The 26,855-nt window shown below is 64.1% G+C and overlaps 1 protein-coding gene across 1 annotated transcript; it reads left to right on the top strand.

Annotated features, from left to right (window-relative positions):
* Positions 1-296: 296 nt before the first annotated feature.
* NKD2 (NKD inhibitor of WNT signaling pathway 2) lies at positions 297-26,382 on the top strand. Its single transcript, XM_065875347.1, has 10 exons — positions 297-321; positions 420-455; positions 789-886; positions 21,951-22,011; positions 23,208-23,335; positions 23,661-23,756; positions 24,474-24,621; positions 24,960-25,044; positions 25,532-25,659; positions 25,832-26,382. The coding sequence occupies exons 1-10, from the start codon at positions 297-299 to the stop codon at positions 26,380-26,382; spliced, it is 1,356 nt and encodes a 451-aa protein (XP_065731419.1).
* The last annotated feature ends 473 nt before the right edge of the window (positions 26,383-26,855 follow it).

Here is a 26,855-nt window from a genome sequence, read left to right on the forward strand (position 1 = left end):
CCCAGCGGGAGGCGGGCGGGAGTCCCGAGGGCCGGTGCGCTGCGGGCGGCGGCCGCGAGGGGCGCTGCGGGGGCCGCGGTTAAAGGCCGGGCACGGGGGCGCGCGCTCAGAGGGAGCCGAGCCGCCGCCGCTGCCGCCGCTGCCGCCGCCGCCCGCCCCCGCTCCCCGCGGCTGACAGGAACCCGGTCGCCGGGTCCCTGCCGCCCCCGCGGACGCCGGCCCCCGCCCCGGACCCCAGCCCGGCACCTGGGCTCGGCGCCGGGAGCGCGCGCGCGGGCGGGCGGGCCGGGGGCGACATGGGGAAATTCCAGTCCAAGCACGGTGAGATGCGGGGCGGCGGGCAGACGGGCGGGCGGGCGGGCGCGCGCCGGCCACTCACTGTCCCTTCCCTCTCCCCGCGCCCTCCGGCCGCGCCGCAGCCGCTGCAGCCTTCAAGCGGAGAGAGAGCCCCGAAGGTGAGCGCGCGGGGCGGCGGCCAGGGCGCGCGACTGCCCCCGGGGCTGGGACCCGAGCACGGAGCGCGACGCGCTTTCTGCCGTCGAGGCCGGGTGGGGTGGGGTGGGCGGGGGCGGGGAACCTTGCCTTGGGGCCTCCGGGAGCGCACAGGTTTCCCCGCCCCAGACCGCGACCCCGGTCCCCCGCCGGAGCCCCGCGCCCCAGGCCGCGCGGCGAGGGGTGGGCGCGCCTGGCGGCGGGGCATCGTCCAGGCGCAGCTCCCGCGGGCTTACCGGGCGTCTCCTTCCCTCCTCGGCGCCCCGTTTCCCGCGCGTCCGCCCACGGGGCCGCAGGGGACAGCTTCGTGGTGTCTGCGTACCTGGGTGGCCGCAGAGGCACTGAGGAGGCGGAGCGGCGGGGCTGCGTGGAGCACGGCACAAGGGACAAGCAGGTAGGCGTGGTGGGCCCGGCGGCCCCGCCGGGGCCAGGGGACCTGAGTAGCAAAGTTGTGCCCTCTGACCCGGACCCAGGACCCCAGGACAGAGAAGGCGAGGGCCCCGATGGCCCAGCGAGAGTGACTCGTGCTGGGCCAGACGGCCCCTCCCTCTGGGGGAGGGGATGTGGCGCGAGGCCTCGCTCTCCCAGGCTGGAGGAGTGGGGGCAGGGCTGGGGAATGGCCTGCTGTAGAATCAGTGTACCGCACAGCAGTGGCGGCCACAGCGTCAAAGGCCACCGTGCTGCCCGTCTGCCGTGTGGGTGACCGCAGGCCTGCGGGGATGCTCACGGGAAAGCCCAGGGACACCCGGGCTGCAGGTGCTGTCAGGGGTTGCAGGGGTCCCACTCAGGACCCAGCGCCCCTGAGAGTGGATTTGGAAGGGTGTTCCATCCAGGCCCGGGGCACCAGAGGGGCCTTGGGCAAACCAGACTGCACACGTTCACCAGGGAGGAGAAAGAGGCCAGTGGGTGGTCTCGGGCATTAGTGTGGACTGGAGTTGGGTAGGTGGCCGTGCCAGACGACTGAGACCCCCTCCTCGACCACTGCTTGCTCCGCTCAGGGTCCCCTGCAGACTGAGTGTAGCAGCTCACGGGCACGTCAGCTCTCCTTTTGGAAAGACACTTTTCTGGCCGGTTGATAAATGAAAAGTTCTGAGTGTATTTGTAAACACTTGTGCGGCCTCGTCCCGAGAAGGGGCCCAGATACGCCCTGAGATCCAACACACAGTAGAGTTACGATTCCTGTTTCTGGGAGTGAAATTTGAATCCCATGCCTGTGAAGGTAGGATCTCCAGTTCGCAGTGTTTGCTGGGCACTCACAGGAAGGTTGCGTGGACATGTGCTCCTGGGCACCAGGGGGCCGCCCCAGCTGGTCTCTGTCCCTCCTTTGGTCTGATTTAGTTTGCCTGGGCAGGTGGGTGTTGATAACGGGACGGTGTTTCCTTCCCACTTGGTCCTCCTGTGTGTAGGGGGCGGCGGGTAGTCCAGAGCGGTGAAGGGCATGTCCACCGGCTAACCCTGTCCTGCCGGCCACCCGGCGGGGCCGTCGTCAGCTCAGGACGTGGACAATGCAGCACAGCAGGTCCCACACGCAGGCGGTGTTCGTCCCGGGCTGCGGGCTACGGAGATGGAAAACAAAATGCTTCCGCTGTGGCCGCGGGTTATAGTGCCAGGTTATGACGGTTTCTTAGACCAACGGGTTCCACGCTCTCGGGACGTTCTTGAAAGAACAGTGTGGGGTTTGGCTTGGGTTGTTCCCTTGTTATTTTGTTCTCAGCTGTGGTCTGAATGTTTGTGTCTCCCCCAAAATTCATGTGTTGAAACCTAACCCCCCGTGTGATAGATTCAGAGGATGGCCTTTTGGGAGGTGACTAGGCCCCGAGGGCAGAGTCCTCCCGGTGGGATCAGTGCCCATATGAGAGCCCCAGAGCACTACACGGCGTTACAGGCGGAAGGCCAAGCCTGCCGGCCCCTCGGTCTTGGACGTCCGGCCTCCAAGACTGTGAGCAATGAATTTCTGTTGTTTACGAGCCACTGGTCTGTGGTGTGTTGTCGCCGCAGCCCGAATGTACTGCGACAGCCTCATTTCATGATGCCACGAGGTAGGAAAAGAATCGCGGAATAAGGGATGGGCCTTTAAATGTAATACGTTTGATCTTTTCTCGCCTTTTCCCATCTTGCCTCATTTGGCCATGGGGCTGTGAGCCATGCTGGGAGTTTAGACCCCCCCGGCCCAGGTGCTCAGATATCTCGCTGCCGCACCGCCGACCCCCCTCGCCGGGCACCTCCACTCCTGCCTCTGCCCGGAAGTTGCTCTGTCGGGGGACATTGGGGTGTCAGGCCCTACGTTCCTCCCGTTTCCTGTCCTTCCCCTTGTGTGGTGTCCAGAGCCCCGTCACCGTCCCTGCCCTCCCAGGTGATGTCCCGAGGAAGGCCAGCCTGACTGTGCAGTGCCCCCAGAACACCTGAGTGGGGTCAGCGAGGGGACACGTCCTCCTGTGCTTCCACGCAGGTCAATCCTGGTGCGCCGTGTTGCCACAAGAACTGTCCCAAATGACCTCGTGGAAATTAAGTGCACGTCCACCACCTAACTCTCACCTGCCCTCACTCACCATCCCCCCCCAAAAAATAAAGGAAATGAGGTTGATTTTGCCCACCAGTGAGCCGTGCTGGCTCCTGGTGCCTGCGTAGTGCGCGTCTAATAAGGTCTCTGATAACTATTAGTGTTTTCGGGCAGGTAGATGCCCGCTTCACGGTCTAGAGTGTTTCCCTCCTTGATTCTGAGAGACGCTGCCTCACTTCGTTGCCACGGGCCCCCAGGGGCCTGGGGCTGTGCAGGTGCCGGCCAGTGACGCGGGACGCTGGCAAGAGCGGCACAGAGGATGCAGCAGTGGGTGACTGAGGCTGCACGTGTGTTACAGCCTGGAGGAGAGACGGCGGTCACAGCGCCAGCGCTTGACTGTGCTGTTCCAGAGGTGGGGCTGGCGGAGGTCAGGGCGAGGCCCTGTGGGGGTATGGCTGCCCCTCCCGGTCACGCGCGCACTCGCCATCTGCCCGTCTGATTTCTCCATGCTCCCTGCGGGGCGGGAAGAGTCCAGAAGACAAGAATCACCACTAACAACTGGAACTTTGTTGTGACTCAAACACAGATTTCTATTGAGTAAGCGCAAGAAAGGGAATTCCAGCGGCTCCAGAGGTGTGGGAGGCGCCCCGAGGCTACTGGATGCCCCCCTTTCCCCCCACCCCCCGTCCTCAGTCACCGTGGAGCCATGGTGTGTGGTGTAAACCACACGTTACGGGGGCTATGTCCTGTCCTGTGGATGCCAGGGCTCCTCCTCAGCTGTCGGGCCGCAGCCGCGTGGAAGGAGTGGCCTGGGTGGACAGGTGGTGGCGCTGTAGCCACTGTGCCGCTCCACAGGCTGACCCCTGGTCTTCCATGACCCGTGCTCTGGGGACGCGTGATCTGTGGAGTCCTGGCCTGTGTGGGGCGTCTGGGCACCACTCCAGGACCAGCCAGGGGGGCTTGACTTTCTCTCAGGGGCCCTGTTTCTGCCCTTGGATGTGGCCTGGCCGTGTGCGAGGCCAGTACAGGTGCTCACGCAAGCCTAGGGGCTCCTCTGGATTGGGGGGGCACCAGCCACAGGCCTGAGGGCCCAGACCTCACAGATTGGCAGGGAATCCCCCCAAGGTCGGGCGGTGTCAGTGTCCCTCACCCCGCCCAAGCTTCCGGAACTGCAGGTGGCCTCCCTGGACGCCGCTTGGCCTACGGATGAGCCAGGGGGTCCTGACTGATGCACCTCTGGGGAGCCGCTCGGCTGGGGACCCTGGAACCACAAGGCCGCTTTGTGGGAAATGCCTGGAGGGGGCGGGGAGGCCTGAGGACCCCGGGAGGGAGCCAGCTGCTCTGAGTGTGTCCAGTGGTGAGTGGCTCACGTGTGCCTCTTCCTCACCTGGAAACCTGGGTGGGTGCTGTCTGCAGGCGGGCCTCCCGGCGGGGAACGGGAGCCACCGTGCCCACCTGGCTGTCCCCGGGGTCGGGGGCTGCAGGAGGTTGGGGTCGTTTGTGGGCCTGCAGCCAACGGCATCTGACGGCCAGTAGGCGCCGAGGGCACGCGGACGGGCCAGATGCCATGCACGTGGCACCCGCCCCAACGAGGTGCCCAGGGAGGGCGTGAGGGCAGAGCGTGTGCCTGCCTCACACGTGCTCTGGCATCCTCACGTGGTTGGCAAGGACTCTGGGATGTGGACCCGGCGAGGCTGCAGCCGGTGCCCCGACCTCAGGGCCCGGGTGGTGGATGGTGTTAGTCGTGGCAGGGCCGGCGGGCAGAGGCTGTGCCCCAGGGCAGGACAGTGGTGGACGCAGACACCGCCCTCGGGGTGCTGGTCTCTTGAGAAGCCCCCAGCTTCGGTGGGAGACGTGGCATTTGCCTGCCTGCCCTGGGGACACGGTGGCACGTGACACTGACCCACCACTCTCACGTGTGCCCTTGGGGGCAGCCCCAGAGAAGCCCCACGTGCGGGCCAGGGATGGTGGTCGGACGGAGGACGGGGGAGTTCATGGAGCGCCCCAGCTCGGGGACACTGCTTTGAGAGGAGGAGCCTGCAGGACGGCAGGGGGTCTCGAGCAGCCCAGTTGGCTGCTGGGTGAGCAGAAACATCAACTTCGCAGGAGTGAAAGCAGAGACCCGCCGTCACCCTGCTCTCCTCAGGACGTGACGGTCCACCGTGGGAGAACATGGTGCCACGTCCAAGCAGCACCTGCCCCTTATCTCGCCTTCATTCTCCTTTGTGGCGAAGTAGTTAAATGAATGACTTAGAGGGGTTTTGTTGAAGTCTTGCCTGTTATCTTTTCTTTGAAAATCCATTCCAGTTTGCAGTCTTCAGAAATCAGCCCTCAGCCCTGGTAGCCGTCCGGCCAAACTGTCAGCTTTTAAAGTGTGTGGGGGGTGGGGTGAGCGCAGACCCAGATGCAGTGGGAAACCCAGAGTGTCGGCGTGGCCCTGGCCCCTGACCCGGCAATGCTGCGCGACCGGCTCAGCTCTGCTGAGGAGTGAGCCAGGCCCTTACAGCCTTGACGCTGTGGGCTTCGCGGTGAGATTAGGGCCATGAGCGCCAGCGAGTAGATTCTCTCCTGGGCACTGTGACCCCGCCGTGTGTGCCGAAACAGACTAATCTCTCATTTGAGCCACAAAGTGACCAACAAGATCTGTCGTTTAGTTTCATGTCCCTTGTTGGCAGCGCCTGGTTCTTCAGCCGCCGTCACCTGGACGGCCAGCGCTTGACCAGAGCTTGCTGGCAGGGCAGCACGGCCGTGGCTCAGCCAGTCCGCAGACCCTCCCCGGGTGGGGAGGAGGTGGACGGTGCTGCCCCGCCCCTCTGACCTGCCTCTCCAGGGGTCAGGAGTTAGGTCCCGGGTCCCCATTCCCCGGGCCCGGGCCGCACAGCAGGAGGTGAGAGGCGGGCGAGACAGCGAAGCTTCACCTGCCGCTCCCCATCTCTCCCCACCGCTCCCTGTCGCTCCCCATCGCTCATCATCGCTCACCATCGATCCCCCTTGCTCCCCGTCACCCTCATCTCTCCCCATCGCTCCCCATCTCTCCCTGTCTTTCCCCGTCTGTCTGCATCTCTCCCCGTCTTTCCCCGTCTCTCCGCATCTCTCCCCGTCTCTCCGCGTCTCTCCCCATCTCTCCCCTTCTCTCCCCGTCTCTCCCCATCTCTCTCCTTCTCTCCCCATCTCTCCCCTTCTCTCCCCATCTCTCCCCATCGCTCCCCATCTCTCCCCCTCGCTCCCCATCTGTCTGCGTCTCTCCCCGTCTTTCCCCGTCTCTCCGCATCTCTCCCCGTCTCTCCCCGTCGCTCCCCGTCACTTGCGCTACTGTCTGAGCCATCCCCCACCCCCGTCTGTGGAAAAATTGTCTTCCACCCCGCCAGCCCCTGATGTCAAACAGGTTGGGGACCGCTGGGTTAGGCCGTCTCTTCCTCTGGAGGTGAGACATCGAGGCCACCCATGGCCCCTGTTCTCCCTCCCACCGTATGGCCAGGGGGCAGCCAGCCAGGCAGCCCCAGCAAGGTTGTCACAGAAACACTGCCCGCAGGTGACGACTGGGAGCCCCGTGACGTGGCCCTTTTGAAATGTGGGTGGCTCCCCCCACCCCCAAGCCTTCCTCTGTCCCGTCGTCCGCGGGAGGCAGCCTGCGTGTTGGTCTCATTGCCACCCAGACCCCGCTCTGGGCCTGGTGCTGCCCGCCTGTCACTTGCCCTCAAGTCTCTGGGCCACAGCCCGTGCTCCATGGCGCGAGGCTGCGTGCCTCTGCTTGGGTCCTACGAGGAGAGATGAAGCGAGGGACGTGCGGAGGGCAGGACGGGAGCGGGCGCTGGTGCCGCGGGGCAGGGGCTGTGGTGGACGGCAGCCCACCTGTGGTCAGTAAGCGTGACGGGCCCGAGCTTCCTGCCTTTCTCCCCAGGGCCCTGTGAGCGCGCCCGCTGGTCAGCAGCCCCCCGAGAGACTGGGTGCTCCAGGCGGGCCTGGGAGGCATGGGGCCGTGGTGGCCCCTTCCTCTCCTTCTCCCTGAAGAGGGGAGGCCTGTGGCTGCCATCCCCAGTCCCCGGTCCCCGGAGCGGAGGCTCGGCTTCAGAGCAGCGGTTCGGTCCCGGCCAGGCACGGCCCATCTCCTGAGTTTGTCCTGCCTGCTGGGTTGCTGCATGTCGCTGCCCCGGGCCTCGGCCCCTCCTGGGCGTGAAGTGGAGCCTCTCCCAGGTTGACCCTGCATCAGACAGTCGCTGGCTTTGGAAGAAAACGCCTGTGTCGAATGGAAGCCCTTGAGAAGGATGCCGCGGCCGGAAGCAGGCCTGGCGTGCGGGTCACCGCAGCACCGCCGGGTTGGTGACCAGCCCCCAGGAGTGCACGGCGGGCCTGCCCTCCCCACGGGGCCTGGATGCCTGTGGCCCTTTCTACCCAGCAAGGTGCCCTCTGGACGGCTACGTGTGTGGAGCGAGGGGCTGACAGCATTGCAGCAGGAACCCTGGCTGCTGGGAGGGGAGGAGGGTGCCCGGCCGAGTATGGGTTTCCTGGGGCAGCCGTAACAAAGCCTCATGGACAGATGGACAGGCGGACGGATGGGGCGGCTTAAATGACGGACTGCTTGTCTCCATCCCGGAGGTAGAGGGTCCAGGTGTCCACAGGCCACTTTCCACCAGGGCCTCGCTCCCCTGCCTGGAGGCACCGCCCCTCCCGTGTCCTCTCAGGTTCACCCCCCTGAGACGTGACGGTCTCTTCGTCAGGACACAGGCTGTGGGATCCGGGTCCGCCCCGGTGACCTCATCTTACCAGAGGGCCTCTGCGGCGACCCCACCTGCACACACGGTCACCTTCTCAGGAACTGGGGTGCGGTGTGGCCCTAATGGGCCTGAGGCTTTCCTTGGCTCAGGACCGGCTCTATGCCCTGCGTGTCCACCCTCCACGTGCACCCCGTGCAGGCCCCGCCGCTGCTCTGGCAGCCGACACTCAGCCAGCTTTCTGGGCTCTGCCGTTCCGACCAGGCCGGCGGCTTGAGTCCCTGTGCTGGTGCATCTCTGGGGCGGGGTCTCCTGGGGACAGAGGCCCAAGGGGGGCCTGGGCCTCGCACAGGGGATGCTCCCGTGGCCACACTGACCAAACGGTCATCCGCCCTCGTGCGGCGGCTGCCTTTGCACCCCCGCTGGGAGCTGCATGGGCGTTGCTGCCCCGGGTCCCCCTGGAAGGGCTTCGGGGAAGTGGGGCCTGGGGGAGGGGACCGCGTGCCTGCCTTTCTGGTTCCTGCCTCCAGAGCTGAGGTCTGTAATCCTCCGGTTGTCGTGCTTGGAGGAGGGTGGATATTTCTACGCTGGTTCCACGGCCTCCCTTTAACAGCTCTTGTAAAAGAGCCGCCTCTGTTCTGTGGAGAAGAAACCCTTGAAACGCGCCTCCCTCCCTGAGCACTGATTTCCTTTCCCTGCAACCAGGAGGCGAAGACTCTCTAGGAGAGCCGGGCCCTGGGGTGTCTCACAACCCACCGTGGGGGTCTGTCTGCAGCTCCCGGTCTCACCCCCTCCGCTCTCTTCTCCCCCCACCCCTTCCCTTCTCCCCCTCCCCCCCTTCTTTGGGCTGTAAGAGGTTGGCGATCCTATCCAGAGGCCAGTGGACCCTGACATCCTGGGGCACGTTGCATCCTGGCCTGAGGGCCATCTGCCCCTCAGATCTTTCTCCCCCAGGAGGGCGGAGCCGTCCCCGCCTGGGGGTTTGCAGGTGCCCACGTGTATACCCTAAACCCACGAGGTGCCGGCCCGCTGCCCTGGGGTCACCTGGATCCTCAGGTGAGGGTTGGGCAGACCCCAGGCCTCACCGGGAGGCGTTGGGAATTCTTCCGGGAGGCTGGACCTGTGGTCAGCAGGCACTGGGGCATCTGGCCGTGGACCTTTGCAGATTTCTAGGTCTTTGACGGCTAAAAGCGCACGTTGGGAATGCCGTAAGGTGAAGTATTTTAGAATAGTTGTGTAGGAGAGCAGTCTTGGGCTCCCTTCGTGGGTCTCCTGGGGTGGCCGTGACACAGTACCACCAACTGGCCCGCCTAAAATGACAGATGTTTACTCTCTCACCGTTCTGGAGGTCAGAACTCGGACACTGAGCTGTCCCAGGGCTGCGCTCCCTCTGCAGGCCCTGCGGGGGGTCCTCCCTGCCTCTTCCAGCTTCTGGGGGCTCCAGGCCCGTGAGGACGTAGTCTAACGCCGCGGATTCCTACGTGGGCGCGAAAGGGATTCCGGCACTTCTTTCCGCGAGCTGGTCGGGAAGAGGCCCTGCACCTCGCGGCCCGCAGGCCTGTCCTGGGCACCTGGTTTCTGTGTTCAGGGCTGGCGGCCTGCGCCCTTTCCTCCTCGGCACGCGCCCCTCGGTGGCAGCGACAGGTCAAACGTCTGTCCCACAGCCTGGGCAGAGCTCCTGATGCACCCCTGGGCCTGCGTCCACAGCCTGGCCTGCTTGGGACAGCCCTGTGGTCCCCGGGCCCTCAGTCTCTGGCATCCCCATCGCTCAGCGGATCTGCCAGCCCCCCGGTCGGCCTGGAGTCGAGAACTGCCCACGTGGGCCGCCTGCTGGGCCTCTGCACCAGCCAGGTAGGCACGTCCCTCCGCCCAGAGCTGCCTGCTGCCCCTTGGAGCCTGTGCCAACCGACTCCTGGCCCCTGGGACGTTCGCTCAGTCCTTGTCCTGGGCCCTGCCGTGGACGTCTGGCCTGTCCGGGGGGCCTCAGGCTGCCTACTAGGACTGTCCGCCTTGCCTGTTCAGACACCCGCCCTTCTACCTGCCCGACTGAGTCATCTTCCCAGCACTGGCCAGCCGGAGCTGGGTCACTGAGGTCCCAGGGGTCCCGGGCTGGGGAAGCCCTGCTGGGGGGGCCAGAGTCCAGCTGGCGACCTCTGTGACCTTGGCCGATCACCGCGTCTCCACCTGGGGGTGGGGGTGGGATTTGGGTGCTCCCAACCGGCGCTGGATGTGGTCTGTATCCACGCCGCCCACAGCGGTCACTGCCGGCCACGCTGGTGCCTGGAGTGCGGCGAGCGACGGGGGAGCTGGATTTCCAACGTTTCATTCGTAAATTTAAATGTAAGTAGGCACATGTGTGGCTGTGGCTGCCACGTGGACAGCACAGCTCCAGAAAGCCCCATTTGATGTCTGCTAAGCCCCGGGGCCCCTGCCCCTGCAGCTGCAGTCTGGAAAGCGCAGAGCCCCAGTGAGCTTGGCGGGTGTCACGGATCTCGAGGAACTGTCAGTGGCCAGTGTCCACAGGCATAGGCAAATCCCTGCTCATTTTTGAACATGCTGGAGGTTTGGGTTTTCACATTGGCCGGAATCCTTCTTGATGCAAGAAAGCAAGGCAGATCGTTAGCACCAGGGGTTCAGTAGTTTTTGTTCGGTGAGCATGTAATGCACCTAAATGTACAAACGTGCAAATGGGGGAGAGGACCGTCGGAGACGCACACCTAGGCTCAGAAAGGGGGATAAACCGAAGTTCAGGAACACTGACCCCCATCCGTCCCTCGCTGGGGCCGTGAGGAGGGAGAAGGCCGTCCTTGGTGGCCTCAGATGCAGATGATACGCCGCGGTCTGCTTCCAACCCACAGAACCCTCTCCCCAAGGGGGTGTCAGCAGAGCAGCAGAAGCGGTGAGGAATCCGTCTCGCGCCACAGATTAAATTGGCGGGGACGCTGCCGAGGGCCCTGCTTTATAATCCGCGGTGGAGCTGCCGAGGGGCCCACGGGAGAGAACACGGGCGGGCACGGCCGTGCAGCGATCGTCCGTGTCACGGCTCTTCCCACACCCTCACGTAAACGCACCCACGAAGTCAGAGGTGCTGGAGTCTGTGGGTGAGGAAGGAGGACAGTGAAAGGATATCTTGGAAGAGAAAGTCTGGGGTCCAGACTCCACTGGCATCAGCGTCCACAGCTGCCGAGTACACGGAACCCTCCCGGGCTGCCCGGGCAGCAGGCGGAGGATGGCAGGCTCAGGGTTCCTTCGTGGGACGGAGCCCCTGCCTCTGCAGCTGGTGTTCGTCTGGGTGTTTCTGAGTCACGTGGGGATCCCAGGTGACTACATGTAAAGGGCGAGCAGAGGGTGCTAGGGTGTCTGTATGGTGGGGACAGCTTCTCCGGGGGTACTGAAGTACCTGGGATGGAGGACCCCATGCCCACCCATGAGCCCGGGACAGCCGCTCCTCCTCTGAGCCTTCTTGAGGAAAACCTGGAGAAGGGCTGTGAGGCAAGAGTGGGTCTCCTGCACTCGGGGTTCTTCCCATGCTCCCCAGAGTCTCCCAAGCCACGCGGCTGCCCTGGGCCCGGCGTCGCTTCTGAGACGAGATCATCGTTTAACAAAGACGCTTTTCAAAGGAAGAAATGCAGGTGGCCCACAGGCACACGCAGAGGTGCTCAGTAGCGCTAATCATCACGGGAATGCAGATCAAAACCACAAGATGTCACCTCCCACCTGTCAGGATGGCCACCATCGAAAAGAGAAGAGATGGCAGGTGTTGACGAGGGAGTGGAGAAAAGGGAACCCCCGTGCACTGCTGGTGGGAATGAAAATTGGCGCAGCCCCTGTGGAGAACAGTGTGGAGTTTCCTCAAGAAGTTAAAAACAGAACTACCACGTGATGCAGCAGTCCCACTCCTGGGTATGTATTCCAAAGAAAGCAAAAACACTAACTCAGAAAGACAACATATGCAGCCCCACGTTCGCTGCAGCCCTGCTCACGACAGCCGAGACACGGAAGCCACCTAAACGTCCGCTGATGGATGAATGGATAAAGAAGGTGTGGTGTGTGTATACATGGAATATTATTCAACAATAAAGAAGAAAATCTTGCCCAAAACACGGACGGGCCTTGAGAGCGTTATGCGAAGTGAAGTAAGTCAGGCAGAGAAAGACGAACGCCATGTGATCTCTCGTATGAGGACCAGAAACATGCAGATATGTGTATAAACCAAACTCATACATACAGAGACGAGAGCTCTGATTGCCGGGGCCGGGGGTGAGGGTGGGAGGAATGGTTGAAGGAGGGCTTAGACAAGGCAAGTGCAGGTCTCCTCAAAACACTTTCTGTCTTTCACGGGTGGGGTTTCAACTCCGTTGCTTGAAGGGTGGGTTTTGGTTCCTGTGTGTAGAATTGGGGAGCGGGGTGCTGGGCTCCGTCGGCTCGGACGCACGGGGGCCGGAAGCAGCCTCAGAGCCACGAGGAGGTGCTTCCACCTGACACCACACAGGTGCTGCCAAAGAGAGGAGAACCCTGATCACTCTCAGAGCCTGGCCCTCGGGCTCCGGAGCCGTGACCAAGTACAAGCCATTAGCATCTCCAGCCTGTTTTATCTCTGCTGCGGGCCCTGGTGTCACTCGTGGACACGTGGGGCCTTCTAAACTGCAAACACAAGTGCATGGGGTTCTTTTCCACTTTGGAGTTGATCTTCCTTTGAAATAGGAGACACGAGCCTTAAATGTGAATGAAAGAGAACGAGAAGCCCAGTGGTTTTTCCAGAGGAAGATGGCTGTGGGTCTGCAGCCCAAACCCAGTGGCGTTAAACGCCGTCTGAACGGGAGCGCTGGAGGGCACGGTGGTTCCAGCACGTGGGGGACGAGGGTCATGTTGGTATATTGCGTGGTGTGACCTCTGCGGCCAGGAAGCTTGGAGGGCAACAGTAGGCGCTGGAAGGGTGATCGCCCGCGATCTTCCGTGTTCTGTGAAGTTACTCGTTGTTAGCTCTGGAGACGGAAACAGGAGCAGGCACGACCCGGAGGAAATCCGGTTCGCAGGTCTGTTGCGAAATGATTTAGTGTTAAACAAAAAACAGAATTGCAGGCTGCTGAGAACTGAAATCACTGGAGACGTTTTTGGCATATCTTATGGCCACTTCTCAATTATCTGGGGTAGAGATTATGTGTGTGGGCGTGTGTGTGCCTGCACATACATATGTGGAGGTACGTGTGCATGTATGTGTGTGTACACGTGCATGTATGTGTTTTCATGCATATGTATATGTGTGTACATGCACGTGTATACATGTGTATACATATGCAGGGTGTGTGTGTATACCTTCTCACTGACCCTCCTCTTATTATGTTTTCCTTGCACAAGTCTTAGGGTGGAGTTATTTCCCCAGCAGGTGGCCTGGGTGCCCCCTACCGCCCCGCTGTAACTTATCCACAGCCGTGGGCTGTGGCCCCTACCGCCCCGCTGTAACTTATCCACAGCCGTGGGCTGTGGCCCCTACCGCCCCGCTGTAACTTATCCACAACCGTGGGCTGTGGACCGGCTCCTGGGCTGAGTCCCCCGGGGCACGTGTTTTCAGGCTTTCCTGCCACACGCGTGCCAGCCGTTCTCCGGTGGGGTAAGGTGACCTCACCCAGGAAGCAGCTTACGGCTGTGCGGGCACGTGAGGTCTGTAGGCATTTATTTTAGGAGACCCTTTGATTCTCAAAAGACTGAGTTTCTAGACCTCCAGTTCCAAATGTGGTTATTACCCAGCCTGGTTAAACGGCGCTAACGCAGGGGCACTGATGGGCAAATCTAGAAATGCCCGTCGGCTCCTGAAGTGCAGTTGTAACTTGGAAAGCAAGACACTGAAGGCCTCTGTGGTTGTGGGCAAGCCCCACACCGCCCCTCCCCGGAGGCCTCGCTGTCCTTAACTTTTGCTTTGAAATCAGGAGCTCACAGCCACAGCCGCCGTGGCCCCTCGAGTGGAGACCCTCCGTGGCGTCGCCGCACCTGAGTAGGAATTACTAAGCCCCAGAGCTGCGTCGTCACATCTGAAACTGTTCCGCCGCTGAAGCCGAGACTCCCACCACCTGGCGTTTCCAGACAGATGCGCTGGCCCGGCGCCTTCCAGCCAGTTCTGCCCAGGCTGCCTCGGTCTCCCTTGCGGGTGTTTCTGAGATGTGTGCCCACCAGGCCTTAAGGCAGCGGCGTGGGCAGACCCCCTCTGCCCTCCGTTCTCTCCTGCCTGAGGCCACTGTCCCCCCTCCTCCCGCTGTCCCACCCCGCCTCCTTCCCCGTCCACTCTGCTGGACCCCTGACCTTTGACTCTGGGGCGTCTCCCCCGCCCAGCGCCCCAGCCCTTGGGGTTTCTGCCTTTGCCTTCTCCCGCATGGCCCAGTTCTGTCCAGTGCATGGTGAGCCCAGGCCTCCCCACCTCTCACCCCACACCAATCCCGCCACATCCGGCGTCCTGACGGCCCCGAGCTGGAGCCCGGCTTCCTCTCCGGTCCCCCCACTTGGCCCAGGTCGCCCTTGCCTAGATGTCACATCACCCCCGCCCCTTGCCCAGCCCCAGGCTCCTCCCAAACTGCCCCGAAGTAGCCTCGGTCGCCTTGGTCACTGAAGTAGCACAAGCCCGCTGGGCACGTCCCCTGTGGACCCCGGCCCCTCGCTGAGCCCCGCGAGCCCCTGGCTGCCTGTGATGCTCCAGCCCCGCATCTCCACCCTCTGCCACGACCGGGTCCCCGTCCCGGTCCCCAGCGGGCCGCGCAGCGCCCGGGGCTGTCGTTTGCAGGATTAACCACGGGTGGAGCTGCCGTCCAGGGCGGTTGCGGCTGTCCTCGTGGCTTCTGGGGAGCCAGCTCCCTGGCAGTGCTGACCGCAGAGCCGACATCATTGTGGCTCTGACGGCCCCTTCCAGCCGTCCCCAGAGCCCTCCCCACATGCCGCTTCAGAGCTACCTGCTTCACCTGCCCAGGGCGGGGAGGTAAGGCCAGGCTCTGTCTCTGATGATCAGAAACCCTGCTGGACTGATCAACGTTCCACGAGGGCTGACAGCCCACGCGGGGGGCCGGTGTGAGCCAGGGCCAGGGTGGAAAGCCCGTGGGGCAGCCAGGCGGTGTGGCTGGAGAGGTGCCCTGCGTCGCTGGGAGGGGCTCGCTGGGGTGGTGGGCGTGGCAGGAGCGATCGTCTGGTTTCCGAACAGGCGGGAGCGCGTGGTGAACAGCACCTTCGGGATGGTACCTGTGACCCTGGGCGTGGGCCCTGCAGGCCCCGGACCCCAGGCGTCCTCCTGGCATTGAGGCCACCCTCCCCTGAGGGAGCTGGGGAGCACCAAGGCTGTCCTACCAGGAACCATTCGCTCTGGAGGGCGCCCCCAGCTGGCCTGCTAGGTCCCCCTCCTCCCTGCGGCCCTCCCGCTGCTCCCCCCGCGGTGGGGGGGGGCCCTCCCCTCCTCCTCCCCTCCTCCTCCCCTCCTCCTCCCCTCCTCCTCCCCCTCCTTTCCCCTCCCCCATCTCTCCTCCTCTCTCTGACTTCCGGTGTTGTTCTCCTCCCCCTGCTTGGACTCCCATCCACACTGGGCCCCCCTCCTACCCCGCCCTGCAGACATCTCATCTCGGGACTCCGGAATTCATCCAGTCCAGGCTCTCAGAAGCGGCCTTGAACTTACATCCCATGGGACTGTATTTCCAGACCCCAAGATGCTCTATGGGCTTTAGCTCCTGAGCTGCAGGGGGGCTGCAAACTCCTCTGAGTGGATCACCCTGTATTTTTACTGTTGCAAGATCAGCGGTGGGACCAGAGCCGTTCCTGGGGGTGGGTGCGTGCAGCCTGGCTCTTGCAGGGGGACCATCTGGGTTCTTGAGACAGCAACGTGTCCTCGGACCCTCCGCAGAAAGGAAATTGGACTCAACACACAGAGCTAGTTTTCCGTCCTCTGGGGAAAACTGGTTCTCAGAAACGCAGGCCTGGCGCCCCCTCGGAGTCTAAAGAATCCACTGTGGGGGCAGACGCGGCTCTCAGTCTGCCCTCACGGTTTGCGCTGTGACCCTGGCTTTGGAGCGGGGCTGCGGTCTCCCCACCCCTGAGGCCGGAGGAGGGGCCTGGTCGCAGCTGGGTCTCTGGCCAGTGTGCGTCCCCGTCTGTCCCCTGTCTCAGGAGAAGGCCCTGTGGTGAGCGTGTGCGTGGGCAGTCACTGCACCGCGGCCTCGCGTCACTGGGAGGAAAGCCGAGGCCGCGCGGTCGGCGGCTGGTTCAGGACTCTCAGCCGCCTCTCGGCTTCCGGACGGTGCCGGGCTTATTCTCGTCCCAGGGCCCACGACTGTTACCTTATATGGAAGACGGGTCTCTGCAGATGTCATTAAACTCAGGATCTAGAGATGAGAGATGGTGCTGGTGGTCCAAACTGCCACCAGGTGTGTCTCTGTAAGAGGAAGGAGGGGGGCGGGAGTGCTGACCCAGAACGGAAGATGCACCCAGGAGAGGCCGCGTGGCCACAGAGCGGAGGTTGGCGGGAAGCGGCCACGAACCCAGAGACGCTGGGGCCCCGGGGAGCTGGGAGAGGCAGGAGGGACCCTCCCTGGGGCCTCCGGGGGAGCTCCCTGCCACACTTATGGCCCCAGAACTGGGAAGGGCTACATTTCTCTGTTTTAAGCCACCCAGCTGGTGGCCATTTACGGCCGCCCCAGGACACTGACACACTGTCCTCCGGGCCCTGTGACCCTTGACGCCTCCTGTTTATTGAAGCCCAAATCCCCCAGACCCCCGCGCTAAGCCCTGGTGAAGAATCTGGGTTGAATCAACCTGGGTTTTTGAAGGAAACACAGTGCAGGGTCATCTGTTTGGAAAAGAGGAGACGCCTGCCCTTCCTGGAGCAAAACAAGGCCTGAACTAACCCCAAGGGCTGCTGCCTGGAAGGGCCTTGAGTTTTCCCAGCAGCATCGGTGGGGGGTGGTGGCGGAAGGCCGGGATGTGAGCCCGCGCCCGCCCCGAGGCTTGTCAGCTGCCGAGGACTCGCCACAGGCCCGCGGCCACGCCAGGACCCCGGGTGGACCCGGGTTCAGAAGCCAAGCAGCCTGGTGGACGCCGGGCAGCCTTCACGGCCGACTGCAGGGAAGCAGGTTCCCATGCAGGTGGGCGGCCACAGGAAGGGGCAGCCGGGCCAGAGTGGCCGGGGAGCTGGGCTGCAGGATCGACCAGGAGGTCCCCCTGGGGCCTCGAGTTTGCAGCGGATTGTAAGGTCCTTCCAGGATGCCCAGCATGTTCGTCAAGAGCAGTTTCTAACCAGACCCTTTGACAGGCCGATGAGGAAGCAGGTTTGTAAAGGCCATCTTTTCACACGCTCCGCCCAGTTCACGGCTCCGTGGGAAGAGCAGAAACTCCGGCCGCACCGATTCCCTCGGGGATCTTCCCGGGAGTCGGGGGGCGGAGAGCCTCTGCTCCATCAAGAGTGTGGGGTTTCCAAGGAAAACAGGCGGCCCCGAAAACCCGGGAACATGTTTCCTAAGGTCGCAGAGCCACTGAATTTTGAAGGAATATGTGAATGTTGACATTTGGAAAGCGGACGGTGTTCAGGAGGTGATCGTTTACGTCACCAAAGGTTTCTCCTTTTCAATCAGCCAGACATCCCCACATCCCCTTAAACAGGAGCCCATCTCCTGCCCCGCAACCAGGCTCGCGTGAGGGGTGGACGGCCCAGCGTCGACAGCTCTGGTGGATGGAGGGGGCACCCTGGCCGTGGGAATGTGCGGCCAGATCTCTTGGCTTTTTCACGGGAAGCCAGGGTCTGAGCTTTTAGGTGGTATGTCCCAACACCTGTGTGCCTGTAGGCCTCACCTGGGCAGATGGGCCGTCCTGGGTCTTTCAGCAGGATCTGGCCAGGCCAAGGGCCGCTTGCTGGGAAGGACCGGGAATTCCGTTTTGTGCCGTGGCTCATGGAGCAGATGTCCTCGGGAGTCTGAGCTCAGGACAGAGGTACAGCAGGGTACGTGGCCTCTGGGGGCCGTGGCCCATGGGCCTGGTGGGCTCCCCCGAGAGCCCCTGCGGGTGAGAGAGGCACGGATGGGACCATGGGGACCCTGCAGCGAAGGCCGTGGCCACCTGACGTTGACGTCCAAAGAAGGACAGGGAGAATAAAGCGTCAGGATGCGTGGGCCCTGGTGCCGTCCCAGGGGGCCAGCAGAGCGCCTGGCGAAAGGAGGGCCCAGCGGATGCCGGAGAGTGAACGCAGATGCTGCAGGGGCGAGGGGGGAGCTGCCCCTGCCTGGTGCCCGAGGGGGTTGGCAGGGGCTCAGGCCCCGCATGGATCATAGAGCATGGTGATCTTGTAGGCCCTGCTGGCTGATACGGGAGTCCCGGGGCCGCATGGGGATGGAGCCCGTCACCAGGAGAGTCAGGAGGTGGTTGGTGCCGAGGACCATCCAGTCAGGTGGGGAAGCGGGAAGCGGGAAGGTGGGGGCCGGACCGGAAAGCGAGGTGAGGGTGGAGGATTCTGTATGCAGGAGGCCGGGGCTCCTCTGGGGGCGCAAAGGGGAGCGAGGGGGGAGGTTGACGCTGGGGAGGGCCTGCAGCCGGGGCTCAGAGCAAGGGGGGTGCATGCCAGAATGGGAGGGGCATCCCAGGAGGGGTGGGGTTGGACCGCCCTGGGGAAGGCGCTGCGGCGGAAGCGGGGCCCTTGAGCGGGGCCATCAGAAATGGGGCGTCTGTGTGCACCCCGGTCGCGCTTGAGGGCCCTGGTTTCTGGGCCACTTAAGCGGTCGCCCTGCGGGGAGTGGCCGCGCATCTGGTCAGCAGCCCTGCGGGAGGTTTTATATGTTGCAATTAAAGCCCTTGGCCCTTGTATTGAGCCAAAGTGGTGAAGATTAAAGGGCATTTTGGTGCAACCAGGACGGATGTGAAGGCACCCGTCGCGGGGAGAAGCGCGGTTACGTTCCCTGCAGCGCTTTCTGTCCCCTGATCGCCGTGCGTCACAGCGCTTGTTGTCGACTCAGATCTTAAACACTGCGTGTTCTAACATTGGGGCGTACGTGGATGAACCGTATTTCAAACGTTCTGCACGCACAGCTGTATCAGGGAAGGAGCTCATGACGGGCTGTCGTATCCGTCCTGGCCCGTCGTGTCCTTACTGTGTCTGTGATTGTAGGGGAGCAGCTCAGGGTCCAGCCAAGGGTCTGTGCAGACCGTTTCTGTCTTGACCCTCCCCCAGCCCAAAGCATTTATCATCTTGTCTGTAACCAACACAATACGCCGAAAGCAAGTGCTCAAACTATTTTAAAACAAAAAAATGGGATGAATGTTTGAACTTGCAACTTTTTTAAGCTCACACGTAGAGGACTTGGGTGGGTCTTGTTTTTCCTTTGACCTCTCAGCCGAGCCAGGCAAGTGATGTGGAAACCCTGGCTTCCTGCCTGTCGCTCTGGCTCCTGGTGGCCGAGGCTTCCGGGCCAGCCGCTCCACCAGCCGTGCGCCCCGGCGCTTTCCCAGAAGCGCGTCTCGGGGCCTCAGCTGTTGCACCCCAAGACTGGCTCTTCTAGCAAGAAGTGCTATGCTCTGTTGCCAGCTGACCTGCAAGCCTCCGGCACGTGGTCCGGAAGCCACCGCTGCTCCCCACAAATGCCTGGAACCTCAGCTTCATGACTTATTTTGATTTTACAGAAAAAAATTTAACCAAAAGTCAGGTTTTCAGAAAAAGTGACTGGAAGTCACCTTAACGTCCACCCGGGAGAGAGCTCAGCCCTGTCTTTGGGCGGGAGAGGACCTTGTGAGCCCGGGCGGTGCGTGTGCAGGGCGTTCACAGGACCCCAAGGACGCTTGGAGCTATAGGCGAAGCGGGTGCTTTCGATGCCAGCATGCTGGGTGGCCGAGGGAGTGGCGTCTTAATAATCAGGTGACTTTACTTCTTATTGAAATAAGTTTACTGCCCACCTGGCGTGCTCAGAGAACTATGGAAGTAGCCTTATTCTGAAGGGTGTGACAGAGAACTATGGAAGTAGCCTTATTCTGAAGGGTGTGACGTGGAGGGGGTTAAGGCAGGGGATTAGGAGAGAGGAAGACGCCAGGGGCACCTGTAGGGGCTCTGGAGACAGGCGGCAGGGGTCCCCCTCCTTCCTGGGCCCAGTGACACCGGCTCCACCCCGCATCCTCCTCGAGACTCCGTCTGGGCAGCGATGGCCCCTGCACCGTCCGGGTGCTCCCGTGACGCCCACGGCCGTCAGAGCCCCAGGCCATGTTCCCTGATGTCACGTGCGTAGGGGCCCCCAGCACAGCCGGGATCTCACCCAGAGGAGCCCGCGCTCTGTCCCTCGGCCCCGCCCTGCTGCACCCGCGTTCCTGGGGAGACCCCAAGGCCTGGGGGGGGTTCCCTTCCCCACGCAGAGCGGGACATCTGGGCCGGTCCTCACTGAACGCAGGGCAGCGTGTGCCCAGAACAGGAGGTGTGCGTTTGTCTCCTCGTTCCCGTGGACCCAAGTATCTTAGGGTGTGTTTGTGGTTTGTGTTTGTCATCAAGGCCTTCTTCAAAGTAATCAGTTTGAAAATCTGGGTGAAAGCATTCTAGGTGTTTTTCGTGGGTTTTTTGATTTGTTCTCACAAAGAACAAAGCTAGAGACGCAGAGCTGTGTTTGAGGATGGCCTGTGTCCCCTCTCTTCCTGCCGACGGACACGGCCATCCCGAGGGCACTGGTGGGCCTGGCGCGAGGGGCTGGGTCTGGCTGGTGGCATCAGGCCCCTAGATGAGGAACCTGGGAGCAGGGACCAGTGTCGCAGCCGCGTGGGCCGAGCCGGCACGGGGCTTTCTGCTGTTCCGGTGGTGGCCGGGGCGCCTCGGGCCGGCAGAGGCCCTGGCACTCACCGGCCAGGGCAAGGATGCCACCAGGCCGCCCCCGCGGGGCGCAGGCGTTGTGCTCCCCCGACGGCGGCCCCCTCTCCCTGCCGCCCAGTTGGTCCCACACGTGGTCCCTCCCGGCCGGGCCTGGTCAGCACCCTCTGAGGCACCGGCATGGGGACACTGCTTCCCACCCCCAGTCCACCTGCGTGACAAGGCGACAGAGGGACAGTCTGACCCAACACCACCACCACGTGGAGATGACGTCAGGCCTGTTTGTGGACAGGTCGGGGCTGGTCCCCAGCCACTGCCCACAGCCTGAGGGGCAGCGGTTGGAACCCTCCACCATCCCCTGCGGGGCCCTGAGCTTGTGGGGTGTCAGGCGACCTGGCGGGGCAACCCCACTGGGCCTCGTGCCGAGTTGACCCCAGCCTGGGCCTGAGCCCTTGGGAGAGATGAGGGGCCCCAAGTGACCTGGGCCCCAAGTGACCTGGAGGTGTGATAGAGCCTTGGGACCCAAGAGGGCCGTGTAGCCAAGCAGCCCTGGGGGGCCGTGTCCTCACACACATCTGAACGTTGCATCCTTGGCCGGGCTCTCAACAGCTCTGTGGCTTTGGAGTCAGAATGGAAATGTGGGGGACAGAGACGTCCGTCTGCCCAAGAGTCACCTGGGGAGACGCCCGGGTCCTGGGGGCGGCGCCACGTGACCCGCCACTGGGACGCTGGATGGAGCCAGGATCCGAGGCAGCTTCCCTGGCCGTGTCGCCCCTTCTTCCCGTCTCTGTGCTCTGACTTTTGTGGGCTGTCTCCACGGGCCACGTGAACTTCTGTTCTGTAGTTTCCTGGCTGAAACACCCTTTGGATACGTTGGAAGTCTTGTCCTGTTTTTCCGTAACTGGTCTTGGGATCGGCCCTGGAAGCCGGGGGGCTTCTGTCTGTGCCCTTGGCCCGGCCGCCCTGGAGGAGATGCCGTCCCCCTGCAGCCCCGGCCCCTGGGTCCGCGGGTGTTTCGGGGGCAGGTCACTCGGGTTCTTGCCCGGCTGTGACGGGAGATGCTGCGTGCGGGCCAGGGAGCAGAGGGCAGGCGGCTTCTGTCCGCAGCCCAGGCTTCTGGTCTGTGCCCACCTCTCACAGCAAAGGCCAGGCTGCAGCTTCGTTCTCACTGCGGCTGCACCCTTGGGCAAAGGCCATGTCCCTTGTGCGGGGCTCCTGTTGAAGCCCCGGCGCTCTCACGGGCGCCATGTCTCGTCCTGGAGACACTTCTCATGGAACCAGACAACATCCAGGGATGTGCGTGTGTCTTTAAAAAACCTGAGGTTTAGTGAGTGTGGAGAGGTTGGTATTTCTAGACCAAGAACTCTTGGCGCCCGAGGAGGTGGGGTCCGGTTCCGGCACCCGGAGCTCATGCGGGGGTGCACACCGTCTGCCCTGTCCTCTCTCCCTGCAGGGGCTGCCTGGCGGGGACCCCAAGGAAGGACCTTTCCGGGACGACCCGTGTCCCCTAGAGGGTAAGTGCTGCTCTCCAGACCTCACTGACGCCACACCGTACCCCAGGCACCTGCCCCCAGGACACCCTGGCGATGGGGACCACCCACGCCCCACGGTCCCCGACCTATCCCACCACACCCAGGCCAGCCCTGGCTGGTCGCGGGTCCCCAGCGGTGGCCGTTTGCAGGTGCAAGCCAGGTTCCCCGGTCTTAAAAGCAAAGTGTTCTGAGATGTGCTTAAAAACACATGTCACGTGGGCTCCTCCGTGGAGCAGATGACGTGCATTTCGGTCTGGGGGTTGGGGAAGCAAAAGGCGAATCTCAGGGCCTCTGCCCGTCCGCGTCCCTGGAGTCCCGCGAGCCCGTGGGCGGGGGGGCAGGTTCCGCACACGGGCGTTTCGGTGAATCCACGGGTCACCTGTGGTGTGATGCACCGTATAGCGTAAGGCTGTCCGAAGTGGTCTGCGTGCAAAGCGTGACCGCCCTAGTCACCGCCACACGTGCATCTGCCGTGGAGTGGGTCCCCGTGGCGTGTGACAGGTGACCACCAGGCTTGCCCGAGGGTCAGGTGCTGGGTGAGTGTTCTCTGCATTACGTGGGCGGGGAGGCTGACCGCAGGGCTGCCTTCGGAGGGGCTCCGCGAGCCCTGCCCAGGAGCTCGGGCCCCGGGTGTCTCCTGGCAGCTGCGCGTCTCCCCGACGTGCCCGGCTCCTGTCCTGGGGAGTAAGTGAGCCTGGAGCCCAGGGAGCTCCTTGTCCGTCGGGCCCGGAGATCGCGGAGGGGGCTGCCCGGCACACAGGCAGCCTCCCAGGCTCTGGTGTTGCGGGCTGTTGGGAAACCAGACCGTGTTGCTGGGGAGGGGAAGCCAGACAGCGAGTGCAGCAACCCTCCCGGGGGCCCCTCGGGCCGGGCTGCCTGCCTGTGGGCCTGCAGGGCCGCCCTCTCCCTGCCCCAAGCTTCGAAGCCACTGCAGCCAGGGAGGCAGGAGCGCGCGTCCGGCCACGGCTCACTCCGGGGAGGGCCGCCCTGGCCTCCGCTCAGGTCCCTTGATGCCGCGTGTTCCAGAAGCCCAGGCCCTCAGCTCAGACCCGTCTGGAGAGGTCACAGGCCCAGCAAGGACGCGGTGGCCCCGGGGCCACACCCCCTCCCCAGCCCTGCATCAGCCCCCGGGCCAGGCCAGGGGAGACGGACCCGCCCCACCCCTCTCGTCCCTGCAGTGGCACTGCCGCCGGAGAAGGCCGAGGGCCGAGAGGGCCCAGGACAGCTCTTCGGCACAGACGATGGAGAAAGGGCAGTGAACCGCGAGGGCCCCCGCGGGCCGGGCAAACGGCGCCTCAACGTGGACGTAGGTCTTCGCCCGGCTGCCCCTCCTGCAGGCGGCCGGCGCCGGGGGAGGGCGCGTATCGCGCTCACACGGGGTCCCTGCGCCCTGCGGCTCCCACGCGGCAGGCTCTGCTGGGTGGAGGTGTCGCCCTGCCCTCGGCCAGAGCTGGCCAGTGTGGCCCCAAGTAATTCAGGGGACTTGTCGGGCACCAGTGCCAGCACCACGGAAGTGATCCAGGAGTCGACTGTGCAGACCTCTCAGCTCCCCAGCCCGCCCGGGGTGGGGGTCAGGGCCCCGGCGCGAGGACGAGGCTGACCCTGGCTGCCTGTCCCCGTCACCCCTGCAGGCGCTCCAGTGTGACGTCTCGGTGGAGGAGGACGACGGCCAGGAGTGGACGTTCACGCTCTACGGCTTCGACAACAGTGGCAAGGCCACCAGAGAGGTGACACGCTGCGTCTTGCGTCCCACGGTCCCCGGAAGGGCGCTGGCCGCAGACAGACAACGATGCCCGGGTCTCCACGATGGGGACAGGCTGAGCCCCCTCCAGGGCGGCGGGAGAGGCTGGCACCCTTCATAGGACAGGCTTGTGGGGGGCGGGAGGGGAGCCACCGCGGGACCCAGGTCACCGACAGAGCCGGCTGGAGTCCGTGTCCCCTCCTGCGCCCGGCCGCTGTCTGTGCGGTTCCTGGCAGAGCCCCGCACGCCTGTCTCTGCCCCGGCCAGCAGCCCCTCCCCTCCGCAGGGTGGTGAGGGCCCCAGGGGTGCCCCCGGCGCTCCGCTCTGCTGGCTTGTGTGTCCAGGAGGGACAAAGTGCCTCTTGAAAGGAAGCAGGCACGTAGGATGACTGAAATAAGTGTGTCTGAGTTAAAAGCAGAATCTGATAGTTTATCTGACCGCTAAGTCTTTTGAACATAGATTCGGTTTGAAATTTAAAAGGTCGGAAAGATGTGATTCCAGCAGGGCTGCTGGCTCAGGTCGCGTGGTGCATTCACAGGACTGAGGAAAGGCATCTCAGATGAGCTGTCTCCTTTAGCTGGGCTCTGCTGGGATGCCGGGTGAATCAATCAGGCGGGCAGCCTGGAGGTGGCAGCAGGCAGTGTGGGTTGGGCCGTCCTCCCCCCCGTCCGCCTGTGTCCACGATGTCCGTGCCCGCCCTCAGGACATGTCCAGCCTGATGCACACCATCTACGAGGTTGTCGATGCCTCGGTCAATCACTCCTCGGGCAGAAGTAAGACCCTTCGAGTGAAGCTGACCGTCAGCCCTGAGCCCTCCAGCAAGAGGAAGGAAGTTCCCCCCGCCAGCCAGGGTGAGGGCCTGGGCTCCTGCGGCAGCTCCCTGCTCAGGTGCCCTGAAGACCCGGCTTACACGTCAGCCCACCCCTCCTCGCAGGCAGGCTTCCTGCACCCCTGCCCCCACACTGCATCTCCCCAGGGCTCCCACTCACCCTGCTGGGGGGTGTTAACTGTGTCTACTGTTCAGTGCCCCCATCACAGAAAAAATCTCTATGGCCTCCTGAGCATGGAAAGCGGGGCCTGGCACCTGGCGAGGGCTCGAAGCCGTTTGTTCAGTGAAAGAATGAGTGCATGGGTGCCTGAGTGAGTGAACGAGTGGGTGAGAGAACGGGTGCCCGCCTGCCTCTTTCAGACCGGGAGCCCACACGATGCAGGATGGAGGGGGAGCTCCCCGAGGACCCCAGGGTGGCCGACAAGAGGCTGTCCACGCACATCAGGTGAGGGGCTGGCGTCCAGCCCTGCCCTCCTGAGATGCGAGCAGCCCAGCCACACTCCTGCGTCCCACAGGCCTCGGGGGCTGTCCCCTTGGGGTGGCCCGCCAGGACGGGCACCTGGGCACAAAGGCCTGGATGCGGCCAGGGAGCCCCGGTCCCTCCCTGCCATCGGGTGGGCGGCCGGCACTCGGGCTGGAGCTGGGCGCTTCCAGTGTCGTCTGAGAGGCCGTGGGGCTTGAAGGGCAGCAGGCGTTCGGCCTCCGGACCCTCAGCCCAGCTGCTCCTTTGCCCTACGGCTCCACTCACTGGGGCGGCAGCCACGGAGCCCCAGCTGGCGTCCTAGGTGACGCGAGGACTGCAGAGGACACTGGGTGGGACCGTGGTCCTGGGGTCCCCTTGGGCCCTGCTTGTCCTAGCGCCCACCCTTTGTGGGTGGCGTGCTGCTCAGAGCATGAGAGAGCAAACCCTCGCCCCCACCACGCTCCACCAGGAGGCCCACCGCCGACCCCCACCCCTGCTCCGAGCGGGGGCCCTACTGTGTGGACGAGAGCACGGAGCGGAGGAACCACTACCTGGACCTGGCGGGAATCGAGAACTACGCATCTAAGTTCGGACCAGGTGGGTCCTGGAGGCTGGGCCCCGGCGCCAGGCCTGAGGGTTCCGGGTCCCTGCGGCGACCCCAGCTGGGGCCCCGAGTCCCAGAGCGGGCCGTTCAGGTGTGCGGGCAGGACCGGGTCCGGGTGGGACGTCCCAGACCCCGCGAGGGGTCTCACGGGTGCCGTGTCTGCAGGGTCCCCCCCGGCGCAGGCCAGGCAGGAGCCCCCAGCCAGGGCCGCGCACCCGCAGGGCCGGTCCCGCTCCCAGGAGTCGGATACGCACGCCGCGCACCATCGCCGCTGCCTGGGGCTGGCCGCTGAGCCTGTGCCGCGGGCCCTGGACCTGCCGCCCCGGCCGAAGGGGCCGGAGAGGCCGTTCCTGAGGTCCCCGCAGGGCTCGGGGCGGCCGCCCGGGGCCCCCAGTGGGGGCAGGCCCGGGAGAGCCTTCAGCTTTCATCCACCGGCCCCCCAACCCCAGGCCCCGCCCCAGGACGGTCACCACGTCCCGCAGTCCCTGCCCCCACCCTACGGCCACAGGCGGTGCCGGCAGAGGGGCCGGGAGGGCCACTCGCCGCTCAAGGCCGCGCCGGGCCAGCCCGCGGCGCTGGAGCACGAGGCGGTGTGGGAGCTGCCGCCCGTGCTGCTGGGCGAGGCCTGCGCGGTGCCGGCGGTCCAGCGCCACGAGCACCACCACCACCACGAGCACCACCACCACCACCACCACCACCACCACCCCCCGGCCTAGCGGCCCCGCCGGTGCCGGGGACCCACGCGGAGGAGCCGCCTCCCTCCTCGGCGAGGAGCGTCTCACGCCAGCGGCGTCCCCGTCCCGAAGCTTTCTGTGTCATCCATAAACACATTTGTACACTTGGACGCCCGCCCCTGCTTCTGTCGCGATACCAAAGCAAGGCCCACGGGGTCGAAGGGATCCTGCTCGGACGGCCTTGGCGTGTTTTCCTCTCGGAGCCCCGCTGGGGGCGCTTCTCCTGCGCGGCAGGGGGCGCGAGGCTTGTCACTGGCCCCGGGGGGCCGGGGGCTTTGTGGTTCCCGTGGCTCATCCACCCTGAACCGGGGAGGGGCGGCTCAGGGGGCAGTCGCTGCTCGGGGCCGCGTGTGCGGTGGTGAGTTCCAGTGTGCGAGGCCGGCACGGATCACGGGGGAGAAGGGAAGCGGCCGGAGTCCAGAAAGGCGGAGGTGAAAGCCAAGAGGAGGGGCGGC

This window comes from Phocoena phocoena, chromosome 3 (genome assembly GCF_963924675.1).
Source record: "Phocoena phocoena chromosome 3, mPhoPho1.1, whole genome shotgun sequence".
NCBI classification, from domain to species: domain Eukaryota; kingdom Metazoa; phylum Chordata; class Mammalia; order Artiodactyla; family Phocoenidae; genus Phocoena; species Phocoena phocoena.